The sequence below is a fragment of the Doryrhamphus excisus genome, linkage group LG20 (assembly GCF_037039965.1).
Source record: "Doryrhamphus excisus strain RoL-2023G ecotype Guam linkage group LG20, RoL_Dexc_Guam_v1.1, whole genome shotgun sequence".
Taxonomy (NCBI): domain Eukaryota; kingdom Metazoa; phylum Chordata; class Actinopteri; order Syngnathiformes; family Syngnathidae; genus Doryrhamphus; species Doryrhamphus excisus.
The window spans coordinates 6,401,716-6,428,735 of NC_136376.1; the positions used below are offsets into that span (position 1 = coordinate 6,401,716).

The 27,020-nt window shown below is 40.3% G+C and overlaps 2 protein-coding genes and 1 long non-coding RNA gene across 3 annotated transcripts; 2 read left to right on the forward strand and 1 right to left on the reverse strand.

Annotated features, from left to right (window-relative positions):
- Positions 1-41: 41 nt before the first annotated feature.
- pno1 (partner of NOB1 homolog) lies at positions 42-4,186 on the forward strand. Its single transcript, XM_058058655.2, has 7 exons — positions 42-338; positions 418-564; positions 652-735; positions 1,354-1,414; positions 1,509-1,626; positions 1,714-1,784; positions 2,353-4,186. The coding sequence occupies exons 1-7, from the start codon at positions 153-155 to the stop codon at positions 2,418-2,420; spliced, it is 735 nt and encodes a 244-aa protein (XP_057914638.2). The 5' UTR covers positions 42-152; the 3' UTR covers positions 2,421-4,186.
- ppp3r1a (protein phosphatase 3, regulatory subunit B, alpha a) lies at positions 2,995-18,785 on the reverse strand. The gene is made up of 6 exons (XM_058058656.2): positions 18,565-18,785; positions 12,041-12,080; positions 6,905-7,081; positions 5,963-6,022; positions 5,584-5,768; positions 2,995-4,457 (listed from the first exon to the last, which is right to left on the reverse strand). Exons 1-6 carry the CDS (start codon positions 18,565-18,567, stop codon positions 4,410-4,412), a joined length of 513 nt encoding a protein of 170 aa, XP_057914639.1. The 5' UTR covers positions 18,568-18,785; the 3' UTR covers positions 2,995-4,409.
- Positions 18,786-22,693: 3,908 nt separating this feature from the next.
- On the forward strand, positions 22,694-24,778 carry LOC131109288 (uncharacterized). Its single transcript, XR_013625090.1, has 3 exons — positions 22,694-23,491; positions 23,970-24,098; positions 24,537-24,778. It is a non-coding gene; the product is annotated as an uncharacterized LOC131109288 (long non-coding RNA).
- Positions 24,779-27,020: the final 2,242 nt, after the last annotated feature.

Consider the following 27,020-nt stretch of genomic DNA (forward strand, 5'->3'; position numbering starts at 1 on the left):
ATTGTTATTTATTTGTGTTATTTTATTCAGGCGACATCGATGTGGCTGTTAGGGTCTTTCCGATTACACGAGGACAGCTTCATGCCTCGCTGTTCACATTCGCGATAATTTTTCCCCTTTTTATTTGTCCTTTGTGAGTAAATTTCGAGAAAATGGACACGACGACAAATACAGAAATGGACGCTCGCACAGATGAACAAAATGACACCGACTCCTTTATTAAAGTTAAGTCTAAAAAGAGCCAAAAGCGGAAACATGATCCAGCAGACATGGACACGGACGGACCAGCAGCTAGCAAGAGGCCACAGTTTCCACCAATTTCTGCAGAAAATCTAAGGGTAAGCACAACCCTTAAACTCTTAATATGTGTTAAATGCTATATAATGGGTTACAGTAATTAGCATTTTTTTATTCCAGGGGGCGGATCAGATGCGTAAAGTGGCCGTCCCTGCCCATAGGTACACCCCACTGAAGGACAACTGGATGAAGATCTACTCCCCCATCGTGGAAAACCTGCATCTTCAAGTTAGATTCAACCTCAAAACACGACACGTTGAAATTAAAGTGAGTGGTGTGGGACATGCTTCCATTTTTCCAACCTGGTGGCCTTTAACATGTATTATCCCCATGTAATGTAAATATATTTTTCAGACATGCAAAGAGACACAGGACATCAGCGCACTCACCAAAGCAGCAGATTTTGTTAAAGCTTTCGTTCTGGGATTCCAGATAGAAGTAAGTATGTCACTTACTGACAGCAAACACAAACAATGTGTACTGTGATTTCAGGAAGTACATGAAAATGTTTGCAAGAACAAAAAACTAACGGAAGTAAACAAACCCGGACTAGTGTTGAGGGAGCAAAGCATACATTCATATACCATATTTTCTGCACTATAAGGTGCACTTAAAATACCTTAATTTTGTGTGCAATGAGTTCCAAAATGATAATGTACTATTTTGGTAAGCCCCTGATCGATGCAATGTAAAATCAGGATGAATAGAGATGCTTGCCATGATTATTTATTTACTTTAAATAGTGCAAACCTAACCTACACTTATGTCATTATGCAAATGAGTGGTATGGCATCTTAAATTAGCAGCAGCTAGCAAGAATTCACAAATATGCTCATATGTGTTTTGACCTGGACACGTCATGCTGAATGATATCCTGTAAGAAAAATCTGCAAAACACAGATGGATGTAATGAATGAATCATTACACTCCTAGTAACAAGCTAATGGCTATCTATGTAAAGCACATAGATAGAGGAACCTGCTGAAGAAATACATGTTTTTGTGTTTTGTTTACATTGGTACATTTTGCATAAACACCACTATTACCTCTTCCCAGGATGCGCTGGCCCTCATCAGACTAGACGAGCTCTTTATAGAAACCTTTGATATCACAGACGGTAAGAATTAATGTCATTGTACTATTTTTTTTATATATATTTTTTTATCATGGTACAGCTGTTTTAATTTCTGGTGGTTGTTTTTGGGCTGCAGTGAAACCACTGAAAGGAGACCACTTGTCCAGAGCCATTGGAAGGATAGCAGGCAAAGGAGGAAAAACTAAATTCACCATCGAGAACGTCACAAAGACTCGCATCGTATTGGCAGAAACGTGAGTCGAATAATAATTAGTGATGCTTTTGAATGGAGGAATAGAATGAATGACTATATTTTTTGTGATTTATCGCTCTTTCAACAGAAAAGTGCACATATTGGGCTCCTTTCAAAACATTAAGATGGCCCGAACAGCCATATGTAACCTCATCCTCGGTAAGTCAATTGGTTGTATATCCTCATATTTCTATGTACACAAAAGGCCTATTTCTCCCATATTGTTCACATGTCTAAATTTGTGGTTAACAAGCATTCATAAGTCATTCTCCTCACAGACGTGGCTTATTAGACAGCACAGGTTCTGGCCACAATAAAAGGCCACCCTACGTGTCTAAATTTGTGGTTAACAAGCATTCATAAGTCATCCTCCTCACAAGCGTGGCTTATTAGACAGCACAGGTTCTGGCCACAATAAAAGGTCCCCCAAAAATATGCAGTTGAGCTGTATTTAACAGCGTTTGAGGGAAATGGTGCTCACTGACTAGTTTTCTTAGCCCCCCAATATCGTTATACTGCACATTTTGGAGCGGCCTTTTATTGTGGCCACTAATCAGCATCTTGATTTGCCACACCTGGGAGCGAGTCGAACTATAAATGCTCACAAACACAGATTTCGGAACAATATTCGTCTAAGCTCATCTTGTGAAAAATGGGACGACAAAATTTGGAGTGAATAGTTTTTTTATGTGGATTCATACAATTGAATATGTCTCCCCCAATGCAGGAAGTCCACCTTCGAAGGTCTACGGCAACATCCGAGTGGTCGCTAGTCGAGCGGCTGAGAGATTCTGAAGGGTGATTGGTTGTTTTATTTATCTCCATCACCGGTGATAAATTGCGGACATAATGCCAGATGAGGGATCGATGATCAATCTGTATGATTTCTGTGTACAGTAAATTTGATAAATACAAATCACAAGAGCGTTTTTGTTTCCCAAGTGTCTCCTCTTGGTATTAGAACAAGTTCAGTGCAGTTGAATTACCAGCCTGGAATAAATATTATTAAATGAATAGCTCAGACAGAGCGTTGGCTTTTTCTAAACACGTCATTTCTGTGAGGGACTTTGAATCAGGGGTGTTGAAACTTTTTCCATAGGTGAATAAGTATTATTTGTACAAACTTGGGACTATTAAGAAACAATATCTACAGTATCTTTACTGTACAGACTGAAATGGAAACTGACAGCAGGACAATGCAATAAACCGGAGAGCAGTGCAGCATACAATTACAATTGAAGAGTACATTTCTACAGATCTGCGGCAACATTGAAAGTACTCACTGCCTCTCACCCCCCGACCGCCCTAAAGCGAGTAACCCACACTCAAATCCAACTACAAAAACACACACAAAGGAACAACAAACATCAACATTTTTACGTTTATTTAAATCGTATTTCATTATTTTCATACAGTATCAAGTTTCCAACAGTCCCACAGCATAATATGCAGCATGCAGAAAAAAGAGTGAGGGGGGAAAAACCTTAAATATATTATCTGATACCCCCCCCCCCTCCAACACAAACAAAAAAACCCAAGTCCCTCAGAAAAAGAAGCACTTACAAACTAAAGCGTAGTCTGAACTATAGAGAACAGCTACATTGAAAATATACAAAAAATAAAAAACAATGTCCCCTTTAATGAGCTTGAGTACAGTGTGTGTGTGTGTGTGTGTGTGGCAGTCAGACAGGATCAGATATGCAACCGTTTGAAATAGAAGCATGTGGCTGATCCGGCAAGAGAATACAAAAAAAATATATATATATTATTCCACATAAGTTGAGTTCATTTGGATTACCTCTCATGTACATTGACCAAAACGTTTGGCAACATCCGCACTGTGGACCGGTAAATTCTTAAATATATTCACATCACCATCCATGTGTAAACAAGAGGATCAGTTCAAACATGTTCACCTACATGCACAAAAAAAAAAATGAATAAAATAAAATTCCATGTCATGCAAGCAACAGGGAGGCCAAAGCCGTGCAGTGCAGAGCTTTGGGAGTTTGGGATAAAGGGGTATAGAGGGATCGACGAGGGGGTGGGGGTGTTCCAGTTTTACATCCCGACTGGAAAAAAAAGTCCTGTTGAAAGCAGCATCTGTGGTGGTCCGCCTCCATCTTCTCAAGTCGGAAGCGCTTTTCCCTTGCAAGACTAAAAAATGTCTTTTTTTTATTTCTTTTCTCCCTGCTCGCTCATCGCCTGGTGAGGTGATGGGAAGTTAAAAAAAAAAAAATTTAAATACCATCCGAGGTTCAGCAAGAAGTCTTCTTCACGGTTAAATACTCATTCCAGGCCCGTCTAGTGAGGACAAAAGCCTTAAAACTGTATTGTATGCATGCTTGTGTTTTTTTAAGCTAGTTTGAGTCAACTAAGGCTCTGCATGGAGCCTGGTGGGTTGCGTGTGGATATGTTCCGCTTGGCACTTCATACCCTAGTAGCTAGTTATGTACTGTCAAGTGTGAATTAATGTAAAAAATTAAAAAAAAAAAATCAAACAAAACACAAGCCACTCCTATGCCTCATTCAAAATGTCTTTCAGGTCCGTTTTAATCATTTTTTAAAAAAGTGACCGGTAGTAGCACTCGCTTTTCACTTAACACTTTAGCAAGGCTATTCCCAGTCGCAGGGCAACAAAAAAAAAAAGAGATCATTCTTCCGCTGATGGAATCCGGAGCGTGTTTTTTTCTAGTTGAGCAGATCTTCAGAGATGGAGGAGAAAGCGACTGGAGAGGGAACGAGGATAAGGAGGAGGAAGAAGAGGACGACGATAGGAAGCGCTCACACGTCCACCACCATCTTTTTGTGTATATCCAGACCGCCGACCACCTGGAGGAGAAACGGCAGAAGAAATGTGGCCAAAGCGCACCCCAAACCTCCACACCAAACTCATCCAAGCGTGCTGGAATGTAAAAGGTCCCTCCCAACAAAGATGCAAGCATCCATTCATTCATTTTCCACTGCTTATCCTTTTTATCCTTACGAGGGTGAACCAAGATGCTAATGATGCTGTTTAATGCAACAACATTGTCATTATGGAGGTTGGTTCAGTGATGATATTCCTAAGAGGCTCCTTCGTCAAACAGATGACACACTTTTATCTGACTACAATCATCAGGAGCTATTTATAATATTCTTTTTTTTTTCTTCAGGCAAGTTCCAGCGGTTTTGTTACAGGAAATTGCCTTGCATCATCCAACAAACTGTTCTAATAACAACATGTATTGCACACCAACAATAAATTAGAGACATACATATCTAGACAGTCAAAGGCAACATCTCTATTTCCTTATACTGAAAGCTGGTTGTAATATTTTAATGATACAATAATCCCTCACCAATTTGCACTTGATCAGTTTTTCAGAAACATGCCTATTATTACCCCAAAATATGTTCATTGACTAAAATTTGACATATTTGTCCCAAGTTTGGCGTTTTCAAGCATAAAAACGGCTACATGAACTAAAATAGAAATATAAGGCATTCAGAAGACACATTCAAAGACATATGTAGTACTCTACACTGGTCAGTAATGTTATTGATGTCACCATAGCAACAGCAGGAAGTACTGAATTGAACAGGAAGTTAAAACAAGAACAATGCTAACATGAATTAGCCTATATTGTTTTTGTTATTATGTTGACTACATTGGGTAATGCCAGTATAAATGTGACTATAGGGGTGTTATTTCATATCTAGAGGGCTCTAATAAGGTGAAAAACTGATATTTGGTATTTCTATGCTCTAATTATGAAAATATTCAACTAATAAATACGGACCCATACTTTCAATTAACCATGATAAACTGAATGCTGACTTTTGATTGGATCTCATAAGCGGGTGTACCTAATGTTGTGTCCAGTGAGTCACACATGTTAGCTCACTTGTGCTTGCGTCAGAGACAACAAAGACCGCATCAGCACAAACGTCAACATAAAATAAAAAAAGAACTTACGGCGCAGAATTCTTCAAAGGATATCCTGCCGTCGCCGTCCTTGTCGGCGTTGATGATGGTCTTGTCCACAATCTGCTGGAGCTGCGTGTCCTTCAGGTTGTTTCCCACCATCATCTTCAGAACCTGGAAGAGCTCGCCGTTGGAGATGTAGCCGTCCTTGTCCATGTCGTAGATTCGGAAGGCGACTGCGTGGCACGAAGTGGGAGGGGGGGGGGCACGGACCAAAAGATGTTACGTCACTCACCATGACAACTACCTTGTTTACGTGCTCCTAATAAGTTGGAAAAGGCTTGATTCTAGCAGGGAGTGTAGCTAAGTGGACATGCTTCCTGTACTGTTGCGATCCAGTCTGTGAAGACTGTGTGGAGGTTGAACTTACATCGAAGCTTCTGCTCCTTGTCGCCTTTGACGCTGAACTGCGACACGCCCTCGATGAACTCTGCGGCAGCAGATAGTGAGGATTAGTGCTGACAACTCAATTACACAAAACACAACATGCTAGGTTAATTGGCGACTCCAAATTGTCCATAGGTATGAATGTGAGTGTGAATGGTTGTTTGTCTATATGTGCCTTGTGATTGGCTGGCCACCAGTCCAGGGTGTACCCCGCCTCTCACCCCAAGACAGCTGGGATAGGCTCCAGCACCCCCGTGACCCTCGTGAGGATAAGCAGTAGAAAATGAATGAATGAATAAACAGCATGTTCATTACATTTGGAGCATTGGATGTGTTCAAGGGGGCTGCACGGTTAGCGCGCAGACCTCACAGTTAGGAGACCCGGGTTCGATCCCACCCTCGGCCATCTCTGTGTGGAGTTTGCATGTTCTCCCCGTGCATGCGTGGGTTTTCTCCGGGAAAAAACATGCTAGGTTAATTAGCGACTCCAAATTGTCCATAGGTATGAATGTGAGTGTGAATGGTTGTTTGTCTATATGTGCCCTGTGATTGGCTGGAGACCCCGCCTCTCGTCTAAAGACAGCTGGGATAGGCTCCAGCACCCCCGCGACCCTCGGGAGATAAGCGGTAGAAAATGAATGAATGAATGATGTGTTCAAGGTGTGCTTGAAGCTAATTGCTGGGTGACCACCGGGGCCGCTCTTTGGACACCCTTGCTCTATGGTCTACCTTTGTAAAGTATCAGTTTCCTTGTCACGGGTTTCCTCCTGCCTGTTGCTTATAATATAGTGTTCTGTTCTTACTATGTGTAGCTTATTATTGGTTCCCTGCTGTCTTGGTTTCCTACTAACCTATTGGTTATTGATTATGTGCCTCACTGCCTTTATGACCTGTTATTGGTTTCTTCTCACTGTGTGGCACCCACCTTTAAAGTCCACTTCCCCGTTGCCGTCAGTGTCGAATATGTCGATGACCCTCTGCACCAGAGGGTTCTGTTGCAGTTCCGGCAGCGACATGAACTCCTCCACGCTGAGCGAGCCCGAGTTATCGAGGTCCAGTTTCTTAAAGCGTTTTCCCAGCCGCTTAATCTCATCAGCATCGACTGGGTGGGGAAAAAGGGGGGCAAGGATGGAAAAGATGGGAGTTGAGAGACACAAGGAAGACAAAGAATGCAGTAACCAGTTAAGTAGACATTAGACAGTCGGAGCACTTTATTTTACAGGAAATACAACAACAACAACAACAACAACAAAAGAAGAAGCCAGACTAGTCCTTGCTGGCACATGAATAAGCTGTCACCAAGACGCCGCCACTTCCAACTAGGTCAAGGACGAGACCTCCATATTGCATGGTAGCAAGCTGCAGATGGTACACTGTGTCCTGATCCAACCACTTTATTACCGATTCTTACATGTTGGAGAATTACTGCTTATTTTTTTAAACAAACTAGTCATGATAATGACCCCAAATTGTCCAACCTATTGTAAATACAGTAATCCCTTGTTTATCACAGTTTATTGTTTCTGGACCTGACGGTGATTAGTGAATTTCGGTGAAGTAGGATTCCTTGTACAGATCATTAATGCGTTCCAGAAGGTCCGACTCACACCAAAACAAACTGTAACCAAAGCATTTTTTTCCTGTAGAAAATAATGTCAATGATATGAATGTTTAATGGATTCAAGTCTACATTATGGCTGCACGGCGGTTGAGTGGTTAGTGTGCAGACCTCACAGCTAGGAGAGCCGAGTTCAATCCCACCCTCGGCCCTCTCTGTGTGGAGTTTGCATGTTCTCCCCGTGCATGCGTGGGTTTTCTCCGGGTACTCCGGTTTCTTCCCACATTCCAAAAACATGCTAGGTTAATTGGCGACTCCAAATTGTCCATAGGTATGAATGTGAGTGTGAATGGTCGTTTGTCTATAGTATGTGCCATGTGATTGGCTGCCTCTCGCAGGGTAAGCGGTAGAAAATGAATGAATGAATGAAAGTCCACATTATCACAAAATGCAATTAAATCAATTGGGTTTATTGTCATTAGAATTGTATGATATTGTGCCATAAACAAAAAAACAGGAAACCAAGTAACACTTTTTATGGTTCACATTGTCGCAAAGGAGCCAAAGTGTAATCATACACGGCAATAACAAAGCCAGCTGTTAATTACGAGACAAGCCCGTCCAAACATGGTCACATGACCCTGGTGGCCAAACCCAAAAGACAATGTGCTGTAATCTGAGCTCCCCGAGTGACTCCAGCTATCTATTCATCGGCTTGCGTGGTTTCTTTCTGACCCACATGCGGGCAGCCTTGTTGGAATCACTGATAAGAACTGTGATGTGTGCCAACTGTCATGGCCGCAGAGAAGCAAGAGAGTGAGATGTTCTCACAACCATGCAGAAACGAGAGAGACGGACGTGGGTTGTGTTTATGGGTTTTGGACGCCCGGACAGGCTGTGCTGCATCAGCTCGTTGACTATGCACCGCATCGGGAAGGGGGGGGGGGGGGGGGGGGGCATTAAAAGGAGCACTGAATAAGAAAACTGTCCAGATATATTTCATTGCTCGATACAGCGCTCTTTTCCAGACACTGTTACCAGTTTGGGCGGCACGGCGAAAGAGCTAGGAGACCAGGGTTCAATTCCACCCTCATCCATCTCTGTGTGGAGTTTGCATGTTCTCCCCGTGCATGCGTGGGTTTTCTCCGGGTACTCCGGTTTCCTCCCACATTCCAAAAACATGCTAGGTTAATTGGCCACTCCAAATTGTCCATAGGTATGAATGTGAGTGTGAATGGTTGTTTGTCTATATGTGCCCTGTGATTGGCTGGCGACTGGTCCAGGGTGTACCCCGCCTCTCGCCCGAAGACAGCTGGGATAGGCTCCAGCACCCCCGCGACCCTTGTGAGGAAAAAAGCGGTAGAAAATGAATGAATGGGACCAGTTTGACTTGCAGCTTGATCATCACGATTTAGGGGTACTTATGAAGAATCGTGGATATAAGCGACCAAAATGAACTTTCTCGGTGGTGTTCGGGGCATGACCATCCAGTAGGAGACCCCAGGCCAGACCTAGGACACGATGGAGGGATTACGTTATGTCTCTCAGCTGGCCTCCCCTATTGAGACTGCTGCCCCCGTGATTATTGAATATAATAAACACTACATGCACCAAAATCTGTGTTACTAGGCAAAAGGAACCCATTCAACCCCTACCTGGTGACCACCATAAACCCTTAACCTGATCACAAACAATTGTCTATTAATGACTAAAACCCACAACCTGCAGCTTATAGTGTTGCCCTTCATCTTACACAAAAGGTAAGCTTAAGTAGACTTACATACATGGACATATGACACGCAAGCTAAGCAGTTGAGTTGCTGAGTGTTGAGCCACAACGTAGGTGAAGAAAAAAAAAAGAAGCTAGTTACATAATACGGAAAGGTAGAGTGTGACCGCTAGAGTCCAAGCTTTCTATAGAGAAGAGATAAAGAACATTGGAACATACAAGATCAAATGTGTGCATTGTACGTGTGTATGTATTACAGCACATTCCCAATTACAGTGCAAACGGGAGGTGGGCGTTTATTGGAATAAGGCAATAAATTAGAGAGAGGCAGTTGTCTTTCAAAAAATTTTTTGGCTTTGATAATGATTTGGAGAACACAAGAAAGTGGACGGGCAAAGCATAGTTCTCTTGGACCAAATGGCCATTTATTAACAAGTACCATATACTGCTCAAAGCAGCAGCAGCAGAACCAATGTTGTAATAACAACAATAAGGAGCAAATGGCTCAGCTAGCATTACTAGCACTGACTGATAAGCTCATTGTAAACAACAGGATAACAAGTGTAACCTGCTAGAACGAATAAAAACACCCTGGACATGTCTGGACATGTATGGAGTTGGACCAGGTATCCCGGGACAGGGAAGTCTGGGCTTTCCCGTTTAGGTTGCTGCCCACGCCAACTAGTGGCCAGGCTTATGTATTCATTCATGTATTCATTTTCCACTGCTTATTTCACAGTTGCCTATATCTGACATGATAGAGTTCAAAAAAGTTATCCTCCCATTTCGTGTGGAAGTGGTACATGTTTGGCTTATTACATTTGAAACACTGTCCTAAGTTCATTCATTCATTTTCTACCGCTTATCCTCACGAGGGTCGCGGGGGTGCTGGAGCCTATCCCAGCTGTCTTTAGATGAGAGGCGGGGTCGCCAGCCAATCACAGGGCACATATAGACAAACAACCATTCACACTCACATTCATACCTATGGACAATTTGGAGTCGCCAATTAACCTAGCATGTTTTTGGAATGTGGGAGGAAAACGGAGTACCCGAAGAAAACCCACGCATACACGGGGAGAACATGCAAACTCCACACAGAGCTAGCCGAGGGTGGGATTGAACTCGGCTCTCCTAGCTGTGAGGTCTGCGCGCTAACCACTCGACCTCCTAACAACAAAGCAGTCATAAAAGTGCAAAAGTCACTCTCCCTACTATGTGAAACTAGTGCTTCACTTGTGAAAGTGTGCCAGTGGAGATGGTTTCTGTGTGCTGTTCAGGAAATCGGGTCATTACCAGGACTACAAAAAAAAAAAAAAGGAGATGCACACATTTATCACTCGGCTCGCACACACCGATTTTGAGTGTTCTCGCTGTAAGAGGTGAGTGCAGCCATTTCCTGCATTATGCTGATTGCTATCATAATGTATAGCTCGGCCTGTATGCAGCACCCGAGCTGGGCAGCACATGGTATTATTTATAGCTACGCAGTCATTAGAAAACCCCTGAGAACCCCCCCACCACCACCGGGACTGTCACCACTGACAGTGATTCCCACCCTCAGGGAAATCCCTTAGCAACAAGAAAGTCCGGTTGACTAGACTATCAAGAATGGGGCTAAACTATGAAGAATATATTACACATGGTGGTTCCCTATTATGCAAAACAGACTTTTCATGATGTTCTAACCCTAATGCGTCCCTAGAGTCTGTTTATGAACACCAAATACAAAAAAATATATATAATTTGCAGCTGATGGGGTTAAACCAAGAGAGGCTGTAAATATCCCTGACTGAGGTCCTTGATGGGTTCAGCTCAGGGGCATTCATCATCCAACCCCTGCATGGTGGCACCATGACTGGGGAGGAATGCTTGGAAGGCCCACGGTCTAAGTATGGACGATGTGCTTATGTAGTTATTTGGAATATGTTGAGGTCTTCTTGCTTGGGCGAATATACGGTATAAAAATGGCAACCCTTATATAAGGCGGTTGTTACTATGATCTACTGCAGGGGTCTCAAACTCGCGGCCCACAGGACGCTAGTTTGAGGCCCCCCGCCTTGATATGAAAGTTTAATGTGAGAGTTTGGATGCTGTATGGTATCATGTACCGAGAAATGACAGCTTAAATTGTTTATTTATTTTTTCATCTTATTTTATGTAGAGAAATACAAATTAAGATATTTCAGAACAGTGGAATGTTTTATCAGAACTTTTCTTGTAGAAAACCGAAACCAAAGCACTGAAAAAGTGAAGGTTATAGCAGTACAAGCATTGAAGACAGTTTATTTATTTACGTTTCTGTTTTTAATAAATATAAAGAGACGCAGATTTGATTGACAGTTAACAAATAGTCACTGTGTCAATGTGCTGCACCGCCTCCCAGAAGACTCAAACAGAATAGTATTGGCTTGCTAACGAGTTCACAGTCAAAACAAGTTGTAATTTCTGCTAAATTCACAAATTTGGCACCTAAACACATACGATCAACTCTTGAGCCCAAGTGTCAGACTTCCTAATCAGGCGTAATTGCAATGAGGTCATCCTTTCAGTCCCTGAGCTGGATCTTCAAATTACAGAACGTCCCATTGGCGTCCTCGTTGCTCATTAAAAACGGATGCAGCCTGTAGTAGGCCCATTTTTAGCCCCTTGCTTCTCAACCGTGTCCTTGCGGTGTGTAAAATGTGCCAACAACACCACAGCTCGATTCTCGACACCAAGCTGAGATTATCATCAGGTGGAGAAAGTGAAGATTTTTAAAAGGAAATACTTACAATGCGAGCACATCTCCAGGGGGTAACTGGCTTCATTTCCCTGAGGAGAGATGAAAAACAGAGGTTACTGATATTGGTATGACCGGGTCTTGTTCATAAAAATACTTCCCATAGGAGTCACTGAGGGGGCAATGGCGATGATGGTTGGTGGTGATGATGATACTGAGCCAGCGATTGATTTTCGAGCAGCTTCATTGTATTGTCCCTCGTGGTGCAATACATCTTCATTTTGAACAAAATACACCTCTAAAATCTTTTTCTGCTACTAATTGTTAATCAAAAAACAGCACTAAGGTACCAAGAGCAACTGTAATAATCATTAGCTATGGGCAACATAGACACCAGCTGATAATAAGGTTCCTGTGGATGGGATTTTTTGGTAATGGTTTTATTTCATTTGAACATGCATCAGAGTACAATTGAATGCATCACATAATCAGTTCACAGTTCCACATGTCCAAAAGGAGTAGGAAGAAGCAAAGCTTATTAAATCCTACCCCTCCATCTGGTACTTTTACAATCAGTAACTGTTACATTTGTTCACTTCCTGCTTTCCATAATATTGTTTAAGGGTTTTTTTTTTGTTTTTTTTAATAATGTACCTCGTACTGAAGTACAAGGTGATATGACCATACAGTGACATAATGTGTACCATAGTAAGTGTCAATATAGTGATATATATAGCACATCATTATTGGTTCAAGACTCTTCATCCTTGTATTTAGCAAACATCAACTGCTTGTATTGTTTCTTGAATTGGCTCATCATTGTGCATTGTTTGAGGTCCTTACTCAATCCATTCCATAGTTTGATTCCACATACTGAAATGCTATGGCTTTTTAACGTATTGTTTCAAATTTAGTTCTTCCCAGAGATCATATTTCTATAGTATTGGATGACATTTTTAAGTAATTGGTTGTTTTTAGCCTTATGCATTATTTTAGCTGTTTGAAGATGAACTATATCAGCAAGTTGAAGTATTTGTGATTTTAGAAATAAGGAGTTAGTATGTTCTCTGTAGGCGGCATTATTAATGATCCTTACTGACCTTTTTTGCAGTACATTTAGCGAGTGAAGATTGCTTTTATAGTTATTTTTTGACATTTCCTTAGGTCATCCATGAAAGCAGACCATAATATCTTTGTGTTTTGCCTAAAAATATTCACAAACACATCAGCTTGGACTTTGGAAAACAGTGATCAGCATTTTTGCCTCATTTCTGATTGGTTTTGCAGACCAAACGACCAAACTGTTGTGGAGCCTAACCGGTGACTTGATTAATCAAAACAAGTTTCAGATTAAATCAACAAAAAAAAAATACTGATACTGTTGTACAGATTGTGTACCTGTGATAATACCTAATGTCATACCTCAAATAATACACAACAACACACAAAGCGGGCCCAGAGCCACTTATGTCATCTGGCTTACGGCCTTGCAGACTTACCTCACAGAGCGTTGCGGTATTTTAAGAACACCAAGGAGACAGAGGTGACACGGAATTAAGTCATGGGAGCGACTTAGCTTTTGACACAGATTTCAAACTAAAACCAACAGCGCTTCATTACTACATGCAGAACGGCGAGCCAGACGCGGCTGACAACAAACAGGGTTGAGTTTCAGCATAGCACACAACAACACCGCCATTGAGCGTGGGTGTGCTGTTACCCGTAGTGACAATTCGATACCTTTTAGAACACTATAAAACAATACACAATAGCTGTTCATTCAAAATAAAAACTGAAAAAACATCCTGAGGCTCAGAGCTAACGGTCTTCACATAATACACAAGCTAAGACTAACAACATACAGTTTGCCCAGCATGTTCATCCTTGTTTAAAAATACAGTATGATCAGCCACCAAAGTTAGTTCCACCATTAGGAACTAATGATAACTTCTCCAGCCTGGGAACCTCACTCATTCGTTGCTCACTGGTATTAGTTATAGGTGTACACTGTACTGCTGTATTTACAACAAACATCTGGTTAGCCACACTTGGGAAGTACGAGTGGATATAAGGAGACTTACAGCAAAGCAGATTTGGTTTGGAGAATTACAGGAAGTACAGAAGCAACTCCAGTCACTTCCTCTGCAGTGGGCTCACTGAGCACGTCTGTGAGTACAGAGGCTGACTGCCTAGTGCAGTCTCATCAATAATGGATCCCTTATTCGCAATCAATCAGACCTTTTGCAAACACAAAACACATTTTTGCACATGGAAGAGGATGGCTGGCAGCAACACTATGGCCAACTCCAAAAAAACACCCCTAATTATAGACTTTCAGCACCCAGTCACCAATGTGAAAGACATGATGAGGGGGCGCAACAGATCTGACTCGAGCACGTAGAATTCCTACATTAAATAAAAACATTATTATTTATTTACATTTTTCAATGTGTCACTGTCTCATGACAAACCCACGAGTCCTAATTTTGACGTGAAAACGTGACCTATGACATTAGCGTAGCCCAACAATCAATGAAAACAATACTGTCACTTCCTGTCCAAAATCCTGTGGCTAAATCAGCTATTAGCTATGAATTTTGCTCATTTCCAACACCAGGGATGGACTTTGACTTTTGACTTTTTCCAGCAGGAAGATACTTTAACAAGATACAATATTGTGTAACTGCAGATTTTGTCAGTACATCCATCCATCTATTTTCTAGGCCGCTTATCCTCACTAGGGTCACGGGTATGCTGCAGCCGAGTGCTGTAGCAATGCAATATTTTCCAGCAGGAAGATACTTTGACAAGATGTAATATTGTGTAACTGCAGATTTTGTCAGTACATCCATCCATTTTCTAGGCTGCTTATCCTCACTAGGGTCACGGGTATGCTGGAGCCTATCCCAGCTATCTTAGAGCGAGAGGGGGGGTACACCCTGGACTGGTCGCCAGCTATTAGCTATGAATTTTGCTAATTTCCAACACCAGGGATGGACTTTGACCGTATGAGCTCAAATCAAAGACAGATGGAAGCATACATCATAGGATGTGGGCGGAGCATGGATACAAACTTTTCTGTTCAGTCCGACGATGCACCACAAAAATGTAAACATTAATAACCCAGCTCCGCAAAGTCAGATCTTGGTCATAATTGACACGTATGATGAAGATGACATCATGAAGCTATGTGTTGGTCACAACACCAACCAGGGGCAAAAGGAAATTACAAAAATTGGAGCTTCAATTGGTCTTAAATCTATCCAATAGCAGTCGATTGCGGTGTGTTTTTGTCAAGTACTTCAAAACGATAATGGCTGCAGTATCCACTCATGAAGGCAGTAACGCCTGCATCACTCCCTGCAGCACATCAGTGTATTGAACACCAGGATAAATGGGCGGCCAAAGTGAGAGTAGGACTGATCCATCTATCGTGCAGAGAAGCAAGCACCATTTTGAACTACAAAAGTCCTGTAAATTATTATTAAAAAGCCTAGAATGGGGAGTTATCTTAGGAGAAGAATGACAAAACTTTATTTATAAGGTCCTCCTTCCCATGGCATTCAGATTTGGTTCTGTAAACACATTGCAGGCCATCTCCTGCTCCAGACATACATAAAAGAACACAGTAAAAAGCATCACTTATTTTACTATACAATCCTACTACAGTATGTGTGCCAACTGTAATCCTGTCCACTATTTCTATCCCTACAAAAGGTCCTGAAGGCCTCATAATGCATGTTAACCAGCATCTGATGCGATAAACCCAGCAACACTCCATGCACTTCTTCCCCCGTTTCAGCTGATGTGTGCATTCATGAGGCTTATTCACAGTAAACGCCTGATGTTCTTTAATTAAACGCGATTCGAAGCAATGTCACCAAGGCTAATTGACAAGGGATAGGTGAAAAGTATTGGGACGTGGCTCTTAAGCAATTAATGAATCTGTTTTGAAAGGTTAGACTAGAGTTTGAATCCTAATTCATGATTCCATCTTTGCGGTAAAACTTTAGGGAAGGTTCCAGAATACACATAAAAGCATGCTTGGATAGGTTTGGTGTGGACGAGTACCCACCCAACAGTATTGAGATGAAGTAGAACAGAGTCAGCAGTGGTCTGTGACTTCTCAAATGGAAAAAAAAAATTGTCCACAGACACATTTTCCCAGAAGACTGGACATTATTAAAGGAATATAGCAACATATCCAAATACTTGTATATACAATGAACAGTTGTTGCATTAACTATAAATGCACAGATTGAACAACATTTGGCAGACCACAGTCACTGGTACAGGTATTGGTACTGGTGCCAACCACCGCAGTGATGCACTGGGAGAATAAATGCAGATTGAGTGGGATGCTGGATTTGTGCAAGTGCAGCTCTTATCTCTTCAGAGTCCAGCTTGATTGCGCAGCAGCATATGGCCTCCATGGATCAATCCGCTATATTGTATGTGCTGCTGCAAATGTGCACCCAAAACCCAACACCCGCCCACCACACACACACACACACACACACACACAATGCCACCTCAGGGCGCTCAATATTGTCATTTGACAGGCCACAAGTTGGCACGCCATGTGCAGTATATCATGTATAGGTGCTGTATTCTGCATAGAAAAGCCATATAAGCAGAATACGTTTTTGCAAGCTGTGTTTTACTTAACTACACAAAGAGCAAAGTTGGCAACATAAATAAGCTCAGTTGTGACATAATCTTCCTGCTTCTTAACCCATTTCTCCTCTGGATGTCTTTTTAGGTATGAATTACTTCCACAGACGTACACAATACAAATCAACACTACGTAACATACACTAGAGCACCGTCTTCCTGCACCATGCAGTCCCCCTTTACTTCAGTTATCACTGTCCAGGGTGTACCCCGCCTCTTGCTCATAGTCAGCTGTGATAGGCTCCAGCATACCCCCGTGACCCTAATGAGGATGGTCCACCACGGGTATGCTGGAGCCTAGTGCTGCAGCAATGCAATATTTTCCAGCAGGAAGATACTTTGACAAGATGTAATATTGTGCAACTGCAGATTTTGTCAGTCCATCCATTTTCTAGGCCGCTTATCCTCACTAGGGTCACAGGTATGCTGGAGCCTAGTGCTGCAGCAATGCAATATTTTCCAGCAGGAAGATACTTTGACAAGATGTAATATTGTGTAACTGCAGATTTTGTCAGTACATCCATCCATTTATTTTCTAGGCCGCTTATCCCCACTAGAGTCATGGGTATGCTGAAGCCGAGTGCTGCAGCAATGCAATATCTTCCAGCAGGAAGATACTTTGACAAGATGTAATATTGTGTAACTGCAGATTTTGTCAGTACATCCATCCATCTATTTTCTAGGCCGCTTATCCTCACTAGGGTCACGGGTATGCTGGAGCCTAGTGCTGCAGCAATGCAATATTTTCCAGCAGGAAGATACTTTGACAAGTTGTAATATTGTGTAACTGCAGATTTTGTCAGTACATCCATCCATCCATCCATTTTCTAGGCTGCTTATCCCGACTAGGGTCACGGGTATGCTGGAGCCTATCCCAACTGTCTTCGGGGGAGAGGCGGGGTACACCCTGGACTGGTTGCCAGCCAATCGCAGACTTGAGTCAAACAATTTGGCCCAAATACGGCACTTAAGTGCAAAACTATGCTTTCGCTATGCACGTTGTAACGCAAGATGGCAGTGAACCTTGGAGTCGTTCATTCAATCATTCACTGAAGAAGTGATTCGGTATGTGCGTTTTGGTTTGTTCCCGGCAAAACTCATCCCTTTTAAAGATGAAGTGCACTAACATTCAAAGACTCTAGCAACACAAAAACGTTACTTACATGCTAGCAAAATTAACATAACCATTTTAGTACTTTTATAGCATTACATTTGTTAGAATGATGTGATGCCCAAGTAGAATTGAGTGTTTTAAAAGACTATTTAATGTTCTTTTGCGGGTATCACCATACATTTGAATGACAGCGTCAATCCCAGCTCGATTCCTGTTCTGTTCTGGACAATCTGATGGTCACTCTACCGATGCCTTGTGGTTACTAGGCAACCTCACCTTCACTTATTTAATACATAATGAGCAGTCAGTACGATGCAGTCTAGTGGCCACTCGCTACAGCGGTTTTCTTATGGGTCTTTCATTGCAAACGTAACATTTGGTTGCTATTATGCAAACTGCATTGTTGCAAATGTCAACACACACATTTTACACAACGATGAGTCTGCACAAAAACACACGACGTTCCCGTCTGCAGTCTGGCTGGCTTTCCTGTATGGATTTGTGTCACCAAAACTAAAAAAATAAAAAGCAGTGACAGTTCAGACGAGAAGGGATCAAGAGAAGCGAATGTGGGCCAAAGGCTTCAGGCTGCTGGTGACAGCCTCCGGGTATTGCACAGAGGAGCCAACAGTGGCGGCTAAAGCATGATCCCCACCTCGGGTGCTCGTTGTGGTCAGCTTTTAACCCAAATAATCAAAAACAGTTGATTACTCAATGTAAAAAGACGCGGGCCTGCTCACTATGGAGGAGTATTTACCAGACGCAGGGTGAAAACAGTAGCCGCTTACCATGGTGCCGTTCGGATGATCGAATCCAGGCGACGTGGACGGAGATACAGCAGTGGGAGTCGGTGGGTTGCCGTGCGGGGGCGAGGAACGCTCAACACACCACCGCGGTGGAGGGGGGAGGGGGTGTCACTTCTCTGCTTTTACACCCAGCTTTGGGGCTCTCTTTTCAGCCTCGCTCGCCTTTTCCGAAGCGGTGACTGCAGCGGTTAGGAAGGGAGGGAGAGCCATTGGGCGGGGACAGTAAGGCGGAGGAGGGGGCTCGTTTTGATAAGCAAGCGGTGGCAGAGGGGTGGAGACAGCGTAAGTAAAAGGGGCCGGGGTGTGTTACTGTGCATCAGTGCATTCTACGGTTAATTATCGTTTAATTTCTCGTTTAATCTCGTTTAATTCAGCTCTAATAAAAATTATTTTATTAGATTATTCATTATAATAATTTATTAATTATTATGTTTTAAGTCAAATCGCAATTTAATTCCATCACTTTCAATCTATGCAATCTATGCAATCTTATTATTGTCTCTACACTCGTACATTAATTAGTGTATTTTGTAAATTACAGTACTTCTCTATCACTGTTAATGCCTGATATGCATATTATTACTTCCGGTATGACGTCACATATTTAACGTGGAAGTGAGTCGCATCCATCCATTCGACGGTACCTGTGTTCATATTTAAACAGTAAGTCTCACACTTTGTTTCACAAACGATACATTATCTGTCACACACCTTCTTAACGTATATCTTATGAAACGTACATACAAGAACAGTGTCTATTTGCAGTACTGTATTGCACTGACAGTTGAGTATGCGAGGAAAGGTTTCCCTCTCCACAATTGTGTGGGTTCCCCCTGGTGGCGGTGAGACGCCGCTTCATCACGTGAATGTCCCCAATGTTTTCTTTACAATGGATTGTTATTGCCACCACATGTTCTCCCAGTGCATGCGTGGGTTTTCTTCGTGTACTTAAGTTTCCTCCCACATTCCAAAAGCATGCATGTTAGGTTCTCTCAATTGTCTATATGTGCCTTGGGATTGAGTGGCGACCTTAAACCCAAAGTCAGCTGGGATCAGTGACCCCAGCCATTGCCATTGCACCCGTCTGTAGTACATATAGATGGATTTTTTTCCTATGTAATCCTCTAACGTTAAGATTGTCTCACGCACACACTTTAAATCCATGCTGAACATTCTAAGCCTTGGTTAAGGTTGGTTTAAGTGGCTTAAAGATAAAGCGACGCTGTCAAGAGAGCCACCTCTAAAGAGAAACTAATATTACAGCATGTTATAATAAATAACAAGGTAGTTAATTGAAATCACACTCTTAGTGACTTACCAATACATTTCTTGGGGAACTGCAAATCTTAGATGAGTTATATTAATGCAATAAACCCAAAGAAGAATCAATCCTAACTTGCACTTTTTAGGTGTTTATTTTTTTTCTTGCATAGGTCGAGTCAAAGAAAATAGTATATCACAACATATATATCTGTCAAAAATGTACACACATTTAAATTCATTGTCACTTGTACAAAAAATACACCATTTACAACACAAAATAGAAAAAACCCTGATATTTTTATCCTTTTATACAGTATTACATCCATTGAACGAGGTAGACAGAACTTAAACACCAACAACAGGAGCATATAATCACAAACTGTCATAATACTGGGTTCAAAACGGCATAGTTCCATTTTTGTAGTTCACACGAGTTCACACAAGACGCTGACTTGAACGTTTCATCATAGTAATAACTTTGCTTTACAAAAACCTAACACATTATGACCAGGATGAGCCTGATTGCCTCTCTTTGTTGATGGATGACAGGTCAATTGGACTTGCGCTTGTGTCTGCATATACAATTTAATTTAATGATAAAAAAAGCAATGAAGCAACACAGTAAAAAGCATTACCTTGTATAGCTTATTTAACAGGGAGTTGCAGAATCGGCAAGTGTAGCCACACAACAAAGAGAGATAGTTGTTATTAGATTGACAGAAATTACCCTACTTAGCTACATAACGTAACCAAAATATTAGAAACAAGCCTCCGTATGACGCGGTGCAGTGTCACACCGCTGAAGACTACATCCACAATTAAAAACTAAGCATTGTTACCTTTTGTGAAGGCGGAATTGTGGATACAGTTCTTATTAAATTGTCTGAATACATAAAAACATACAATGTATTGATGGAAAATATAACCGGGGTTCACAAGCACCATTTATAATAACAATAACACATATGCCACTTCGGTTGTGTTCACACTTGTGATTTGGACAAAACACTTGATGACTTTGGACTCGACTTGATATCATCAAAGACTTTTTAGTTTTAGTCTTTCGACTTTAGTCTGATGTCTTGAAAATACAGTCAGTGTGTTGACTAAGTGTGTCCCCATTCAAAGTATTCAACTAACAAAACCGGTATTAAGTCATTTCAAGCCAAACAGCAAATTTCCCCACAGAATCTGCCTCATTGAATGCATCTATTGATGTCCAATGACGTTTAAGAACAAACAACGAGGGTGTGGTTTACATTTCTGTGAGCTCCAGGATGGGTCTACATGCTACCGAGGATAACATCATTTGCATTTGTTAATTACAAAGTCAAGGCATTGTATTTGGTAAAGACTTAGCAGTGCTTATGACTTGTAAGGACATAATTACATGCCTATGACTTTGGACTTGACTTGGACTTGCACATGTTTACTTTTACACTTGCAAAACAATGACCTTCCTTCACCTATGGTATTTTTGTGTATACACTCCGCTATGATTACTAGCTTAGAGTCTTGAACCAGTCATGATGTGCTACATATATCACTATATGGACAGTTACTATGGTACACATAATGTCATTGTATGGTCATATCACCTTGTACTTTGGTACAAGACAAAAAAAAAAAATAAATAAACTTAAACTGTATTATGGAAAGCAGGAAGTGAACAAATGTAACAGTTACTGATTGTAAAAGTACCTTCTTGTGTGTTTTTTTTCTATTTTCATACACCCTCGGTTCGGCTGGAAGCAGGACAACTTGGCTTTACTTTACTTTACTTTACTTTACTTTAAACCGATTGTTTGCAGCTGGGAGACACCGGTTCACTCTGACTTCTTCTACTTACTGGACAATAACTTAAATAAGACGGGCATGGGTATTAGCCAAACAAAGTGCGCCTGATATCATGATAACTGGTACATGCATCGCCTTAAGTGTACCTGTATGTCGATCTGAACAGGTTGCCTCTCCCCACTCTTGGTGTGTGTCACCCCCTCAGTGTTGTAGAGGCCTGAATAGACGACCGACTGGGGATCTTTGGACTGCTGCTCCAGGGTGAACGTGACACCCCCTATGGTCATTGACCTGCAAGGAAGACCACCGATGCTTATTAGGAACTCACAAGGTTCTGTACTTATGTCATGTAATGATTTAACCAAACAGTAGTTGGGTTTTCGTCCAAAGTACATTACTACATATTTATATTACATATACAGTATCCAGGCTACATGGCGGACAAGTGGTTAGCACGCAGGCCTCACAGCTAGGAGTTGCGAGTTCAATTCCACACTCGGCCAACCAGAATTATCCGAAAATTATAACTTTTTTGTTTTGTTCATCATATTTAAAACATTTTTTTCTGTTTTTTTTGGTTAGCATGTTGGCCACACAGTCAGGAGATCATGAAGACCTTAGTTCGATTCCCCCGCTTGGCCATCTCTGTGTGGAGTTTGCATGTTCTCCCCGTGCATGTGTGGGTTTTTTTCCAGGTACTCCGGTTTCCTCCCACATTCCAAAAACATGCTAGGTTAATTGGCAACTCCAAATTGTCCATAGGTATGAATGTGAGTGTGAATGGTTGTTTGTCTATATGTGCCCTGTGATTGGCTGGCGATCAGTCCAGGGTGTACCCTGCCCTACCCTGTGGATGCCTGATGGAATATATTGTGGTCATCTGCAACCATGCGTTTGTCATTATCATAACAATAACAAATCAAAATGCACTCTTAAAAATGCTGGGTTATTTTTTTGACCCAATCGCTGGGTTGAGCCTGTTGGGTCATTTAATTGGGTTATTTTTATTGAGTTGGGTATTCTGAGAACCCAATTCGCTGGGTTATCTCAGTTGGGTGCTGAGTTATTTGCTGCTGGGTTGTGATTTCCATTATATTATGCTGGGTTATTTTGGACAACCCAGAGCGTTGGGTAGAATTTTGGACATGCGCAACAAAGCCCCGCCCACAAACTTACTTCGTTCGGACCCCACATTTCATCTGAGGAGACCAATTTCAGCACGGAGCAAGGTTTGTTACATTCCCACTATTGTTTTACCGTATAAATGTCTTTATATTATTATATAACGCTTCATAAACGTGTTAAAATGTAAGTTCGTGAAGCACTGTTGAGTACTAGCTTGAGGAATCGATCGGTAACCTTAGCAAACTTCCATTCCCTCCAAAAGTGGCAAGCGAACACATTCGCTGGCGAGCTATGTAGGAACCAAACTATGTTGTTGAAATTACAAGAGACATGTGTGATAGTTATGAGGACAACGTCAGTTATCTCGTCAATTTGCCATTTTATGTGATATCAAGTTAAAGAAACTCGTGAATTAATACGAGCGTGCTGATGAACCGGTGTTTTTTTAAGCTAGACTGCTGCATGCTAGCGGGCTTCCGTTAGCCACCGATAGTCCACTGTATACTTAGCAGTTTGAACTAGTTTGGGCGCGAATTCGACGACAGTTTTGTAAGTCGCATATAAATGTCGAAAATACTTTTGGACTACTGAATCTTATTTCATTTCATGGTATGTTTGTTCTTATGGACCCTCTTTGTGATGTTTCAGTTCGTTGAAAAGTATCTATGGATGAGTTTGTCAGTTCCAAATTGATTGAGTGGCAGCTACCGGGGCTGATTGAAAGGTAAGTCATCTTCATGCCTTCATTTTATGGGTATTGTTTTACAGTAGCTACTGTGCCTACTATATGTTCTACACATAAGAAATGGCGGTGGGTCAGTCACTGTTGCTTGTACCAATACCCAAATTTTTAACAGGGTGAGCCATCTTGTGATTCCAATATATATTGCTTTTATATCAGCCTGCGAGTCAAAGTTTGCTCACCACTGCTCGAGACAATGATGACAAACCCTCTATGGTACACATTATGATCCCAATTGGTAAAAAAAAATGTTTGGGGTGTGTTTTTGTGTTTTAATATAGACTAAGTAAACATAATCGAGACATTTTCTCAATATTATTTTAGGGTTGATTGCAATACGACAACACTGCACAGTAGTGGAACATATTGAAAACAGTTTTATCTAAAATTGTAATATATTATAATATTTAAAACTCATGTTCTCAACAATCTGGTAATGACACCCATAATTGTCCTACAGATGCCAGGGGAGAAGTTGCCCATGACGTTGCTGCCCATCCTGCTCCCTCCGCCTGTGTTTAAAAAGGGCAGGAAATTGGCCCGGGCGAGTATTCAGGAGGTGAAGAGAGCCTTCATCGATGTTAAGCTGGTAAGTAATTTACCTTTCAACAGAAATTAAAATGTAAATGAATTGTGAAATGACTCCAGTTGTTCTTTTACACAGTTTTAAAGCAGGACTCTTTTTATGAGGAGCGACTTGAAAAGATTGTATTTCGTGGACTGTGTGACAGCGTAACATTTGGCTGTTTCTCATTTCATGAAGCACTATTCTTACAAGTTGTAACTTGGTGTAAGTTGTTACTCCATAGTGATGTGTGACCAAACATATCACACAAACCACAGACCAAACATTAGACTGGCCAAACCCCCTGAATAAATTGTTGAACACGCCATTGACTTTACAGGTGTCACACTTCTCCCCGTAGATGTTATATTGAAATAGCTTCAGTAGAGAGCTGATGACAATTGCTCTGCACTGCTAGAAATACTTACAAAATACTTACCTTTTTTTCTTTTCTCATCATAGGTCGGAGCTAACATGGTGGAATACTTGCAGCAGGCACAATCGCCTACCCATTTGTGCTGCTGCTCACAGAGCCTCTTGTTCTATGTATATATCACTCTCTCATAGCTGTCCCCCTCACCCGTTCTTAAAATGTAATTTTTTTGGACATAATTTGTTCATATGTGAAGGAAATGTTGTGAGTTGTTATATTTGTATGTTCTGGAAATGTTGAATTTTAATAAATATTTTATTGTTACATTGGTGTCATTGTAATATATTATTAATAATATTAGCATACAATAAAAATAAATAAATTTTATATATATATATATATATGGTATATTGGCAACCCAACTTGTTGGGTTGAAATAACCCAGCCGTGTAGTAAATATGAACCCAGCGTTGGGTCATATGAACAACCCAATGTACAACCCAATTGTTGGGTTAAGAGAACCAACCCAACTTGTTGGGTTAAAATAACCCAACGCGAGGTTGGTCCTATATTTAACCAGCGTTGGGTTGGGAAACAACCCAGATTGGGTTGTTTTTAACCCAGCATTTTTAAGAGTGTAATCAGCAGTTCAGGTTCATATTCAGTCAGTCTCCCCCTTCTTTTCTTGGAATTCCCAAAAAAAGAAATCTTGCTGTTAAACTTCCAGAAATAGATGGTGGTCTTGCAACGGTTGTTGATTTAATGGATGCCACTCCTCTTTTCTTACCTCAAGACAGAACATTTGTCCCCATTTTGTTTTCTCAACAAACAGCTATGAGTCTCTCCTACGACAGTGGCAAAAAATTAATTTCATCAAATTTTGATCCATTTAACAGTCGTAAAGAACAATTAATTAAAGTGCAGAAGCAGCCCAATGGTGGATATAGAGTAAAAGTAAAGAATGAAAACATGAATGTTGAGTGTTTAGAATATCGTCAGGCTGAACGAGATGTTTTTTTCACCAAGTGTCAAAAAGATAAACCGATTCAGATAAGATAACCCGAGCAGATATTCGAATTAGTTTTCCAAGCTGAACAAGCCATTTATAGAAATTCAACGGCCGAAAAACAAAAGAGAATGATGGATGAAGAAAATGAAGAAAGACAAAGAAAATTTAGAAATGAAAGTTTAACGAAAAAACAATTCACAAATCCAACAAACAATAGCAGTGTATCTAACTTTGGAGTATATGGTAATCAATCGAATCCAATTCAATTACAAAATCATAATAATAAAAACGTAGTTAGAACCAGAACAATTAGGAAAACAGTAACAAGGAGATCGATTAGTTCATATGAATTTTCATCCCAACAATAAAAATGTGATTTGACTACAAACTTTTATTCTTTAGGAGTAATTTATTCATCTTTTGATTATCTTTTTAGACATTCAAAAATAGAATTTTTTTCCTTAATATTAAATCTTAAGGAAATGATCAAAAAGCTTTGCAATAAGAATCTGCAAGATATTCTTAATAGTGTGGAGGATAATTTAACTACAAAAAAAGTGGTTTCAAATTATATAAAATTTCATAGAAATAATTTACTTTTTTCATATGTAGGATGAATATAGTTTCAAAATATTTAAAAAATCTTTTGATTACATCTTTCAATTGTTTGAAAATATAAATCAATTATTTTAAAAAATACATTGAGTGCATTCAAAACAATTGCTTCAGATTTTTTTTTAGAACAAATCACAAATAAAAATAAAATTTCAATGTTGTTTTTTATATTCTTAGTAAAAAGTAAATTCGATGAATCTTCAAATAAATCAGAAACTCAATACCAAATTTAGATTTTTTTTCATAGAAAAATGATTATTTTAAATGTATATGATAATAGAAAAATAAATATGAAAAAATTCAAAAAGATATGATTGTATTGCTATACTGGAATTTTTTGATTCAATTAAAATTTTAAGAAAAATCTATTAGAATCTAACATCAAAATTTAAAAAATATAAATCGATTTAGTTTTTTTGATTTCTACATAAGGAAGTTTAATTATCTCTTAATTATTGCTGAAGGAATGAAAAATTTAAGCAACATTCAAAGTAAATTGATAATCTTTTTTATGAATGTTCTTTTTTGAAAAAATAATTTTTTAAAGATCTAAAATATTAATGTCCTTATGATCATAGAAATCATTTGTAACATAAACGTAAAAATTAAAAAAATGTAAAAATAATTAAAATTTGATTTGTTAATCAACTATTTCATTCTCTTATTCTTTGTTTAGATAACTTTTTTGTTTAAATTCAATAATTTAATAATTCATGTTGGTATTAATTTCAAAAAAAGCTGACTGTCATGGGAGAATATCCCATAAAACAAAAGAAATTACTTTCACAATAATTCCAAATTTCATTAATCAAATCTAGGAATCATCTAGGAATCATAATCTAAATTGAAACAGTTTTTTTGGCAAATCAAATTTGTTTAATTCTCTTCATGATTGAAACAGACATGAAAGAAACTAAATAAATAGCCCATACACAAAATGTCTTTCAAA

What these genes read in the sequence shown, in the direction of transcription:
- ppp3r1a (XM_058058656.2), bottom strand. An exon ending in CGGGGAAGTGGACTTTAAAG is followed by an intron (nt 6,023 to 6,904) that starts GTGGGTGCCACA and finishes CTGCTGCCGCAG; the next exon opens with AGTTCATCGAGGGCGTGTCG. An exon ending in CAAGGAGCAGAAGCTTCGAT is followed by an intron (nt 5,769 to 5,962) that starts GTAAGTTCAACC and finishes CGTGCCACGCAG; the next exon opens with TCGCCTTCCGAATCTACGAC.
- pno1 (XM_058058655.2), top strand. Translation starts at nt 153, where the DNA reads ATGGACACGACGACAAATACAGAAATGGACGCTCGCACAGATGAACAA. An exon ending in TTTCTGCAGAAAATCTAAGG is followed by an intron (nt 339 to 417) that starts GTAAGCACAACC and finishes TTTTTATTCCAG; the next exon opens with GGGGCGGATCAGATGCGTAA. An exon ending in CATATGTAACCTCATCCTCG is followed by an intron (nt 1,785 to 2,352) that starts GTAAGTCAATTG and finishes CCCCCAATGCAG; the next exon opens with GAAGTCCACCTTCGAAGGTC.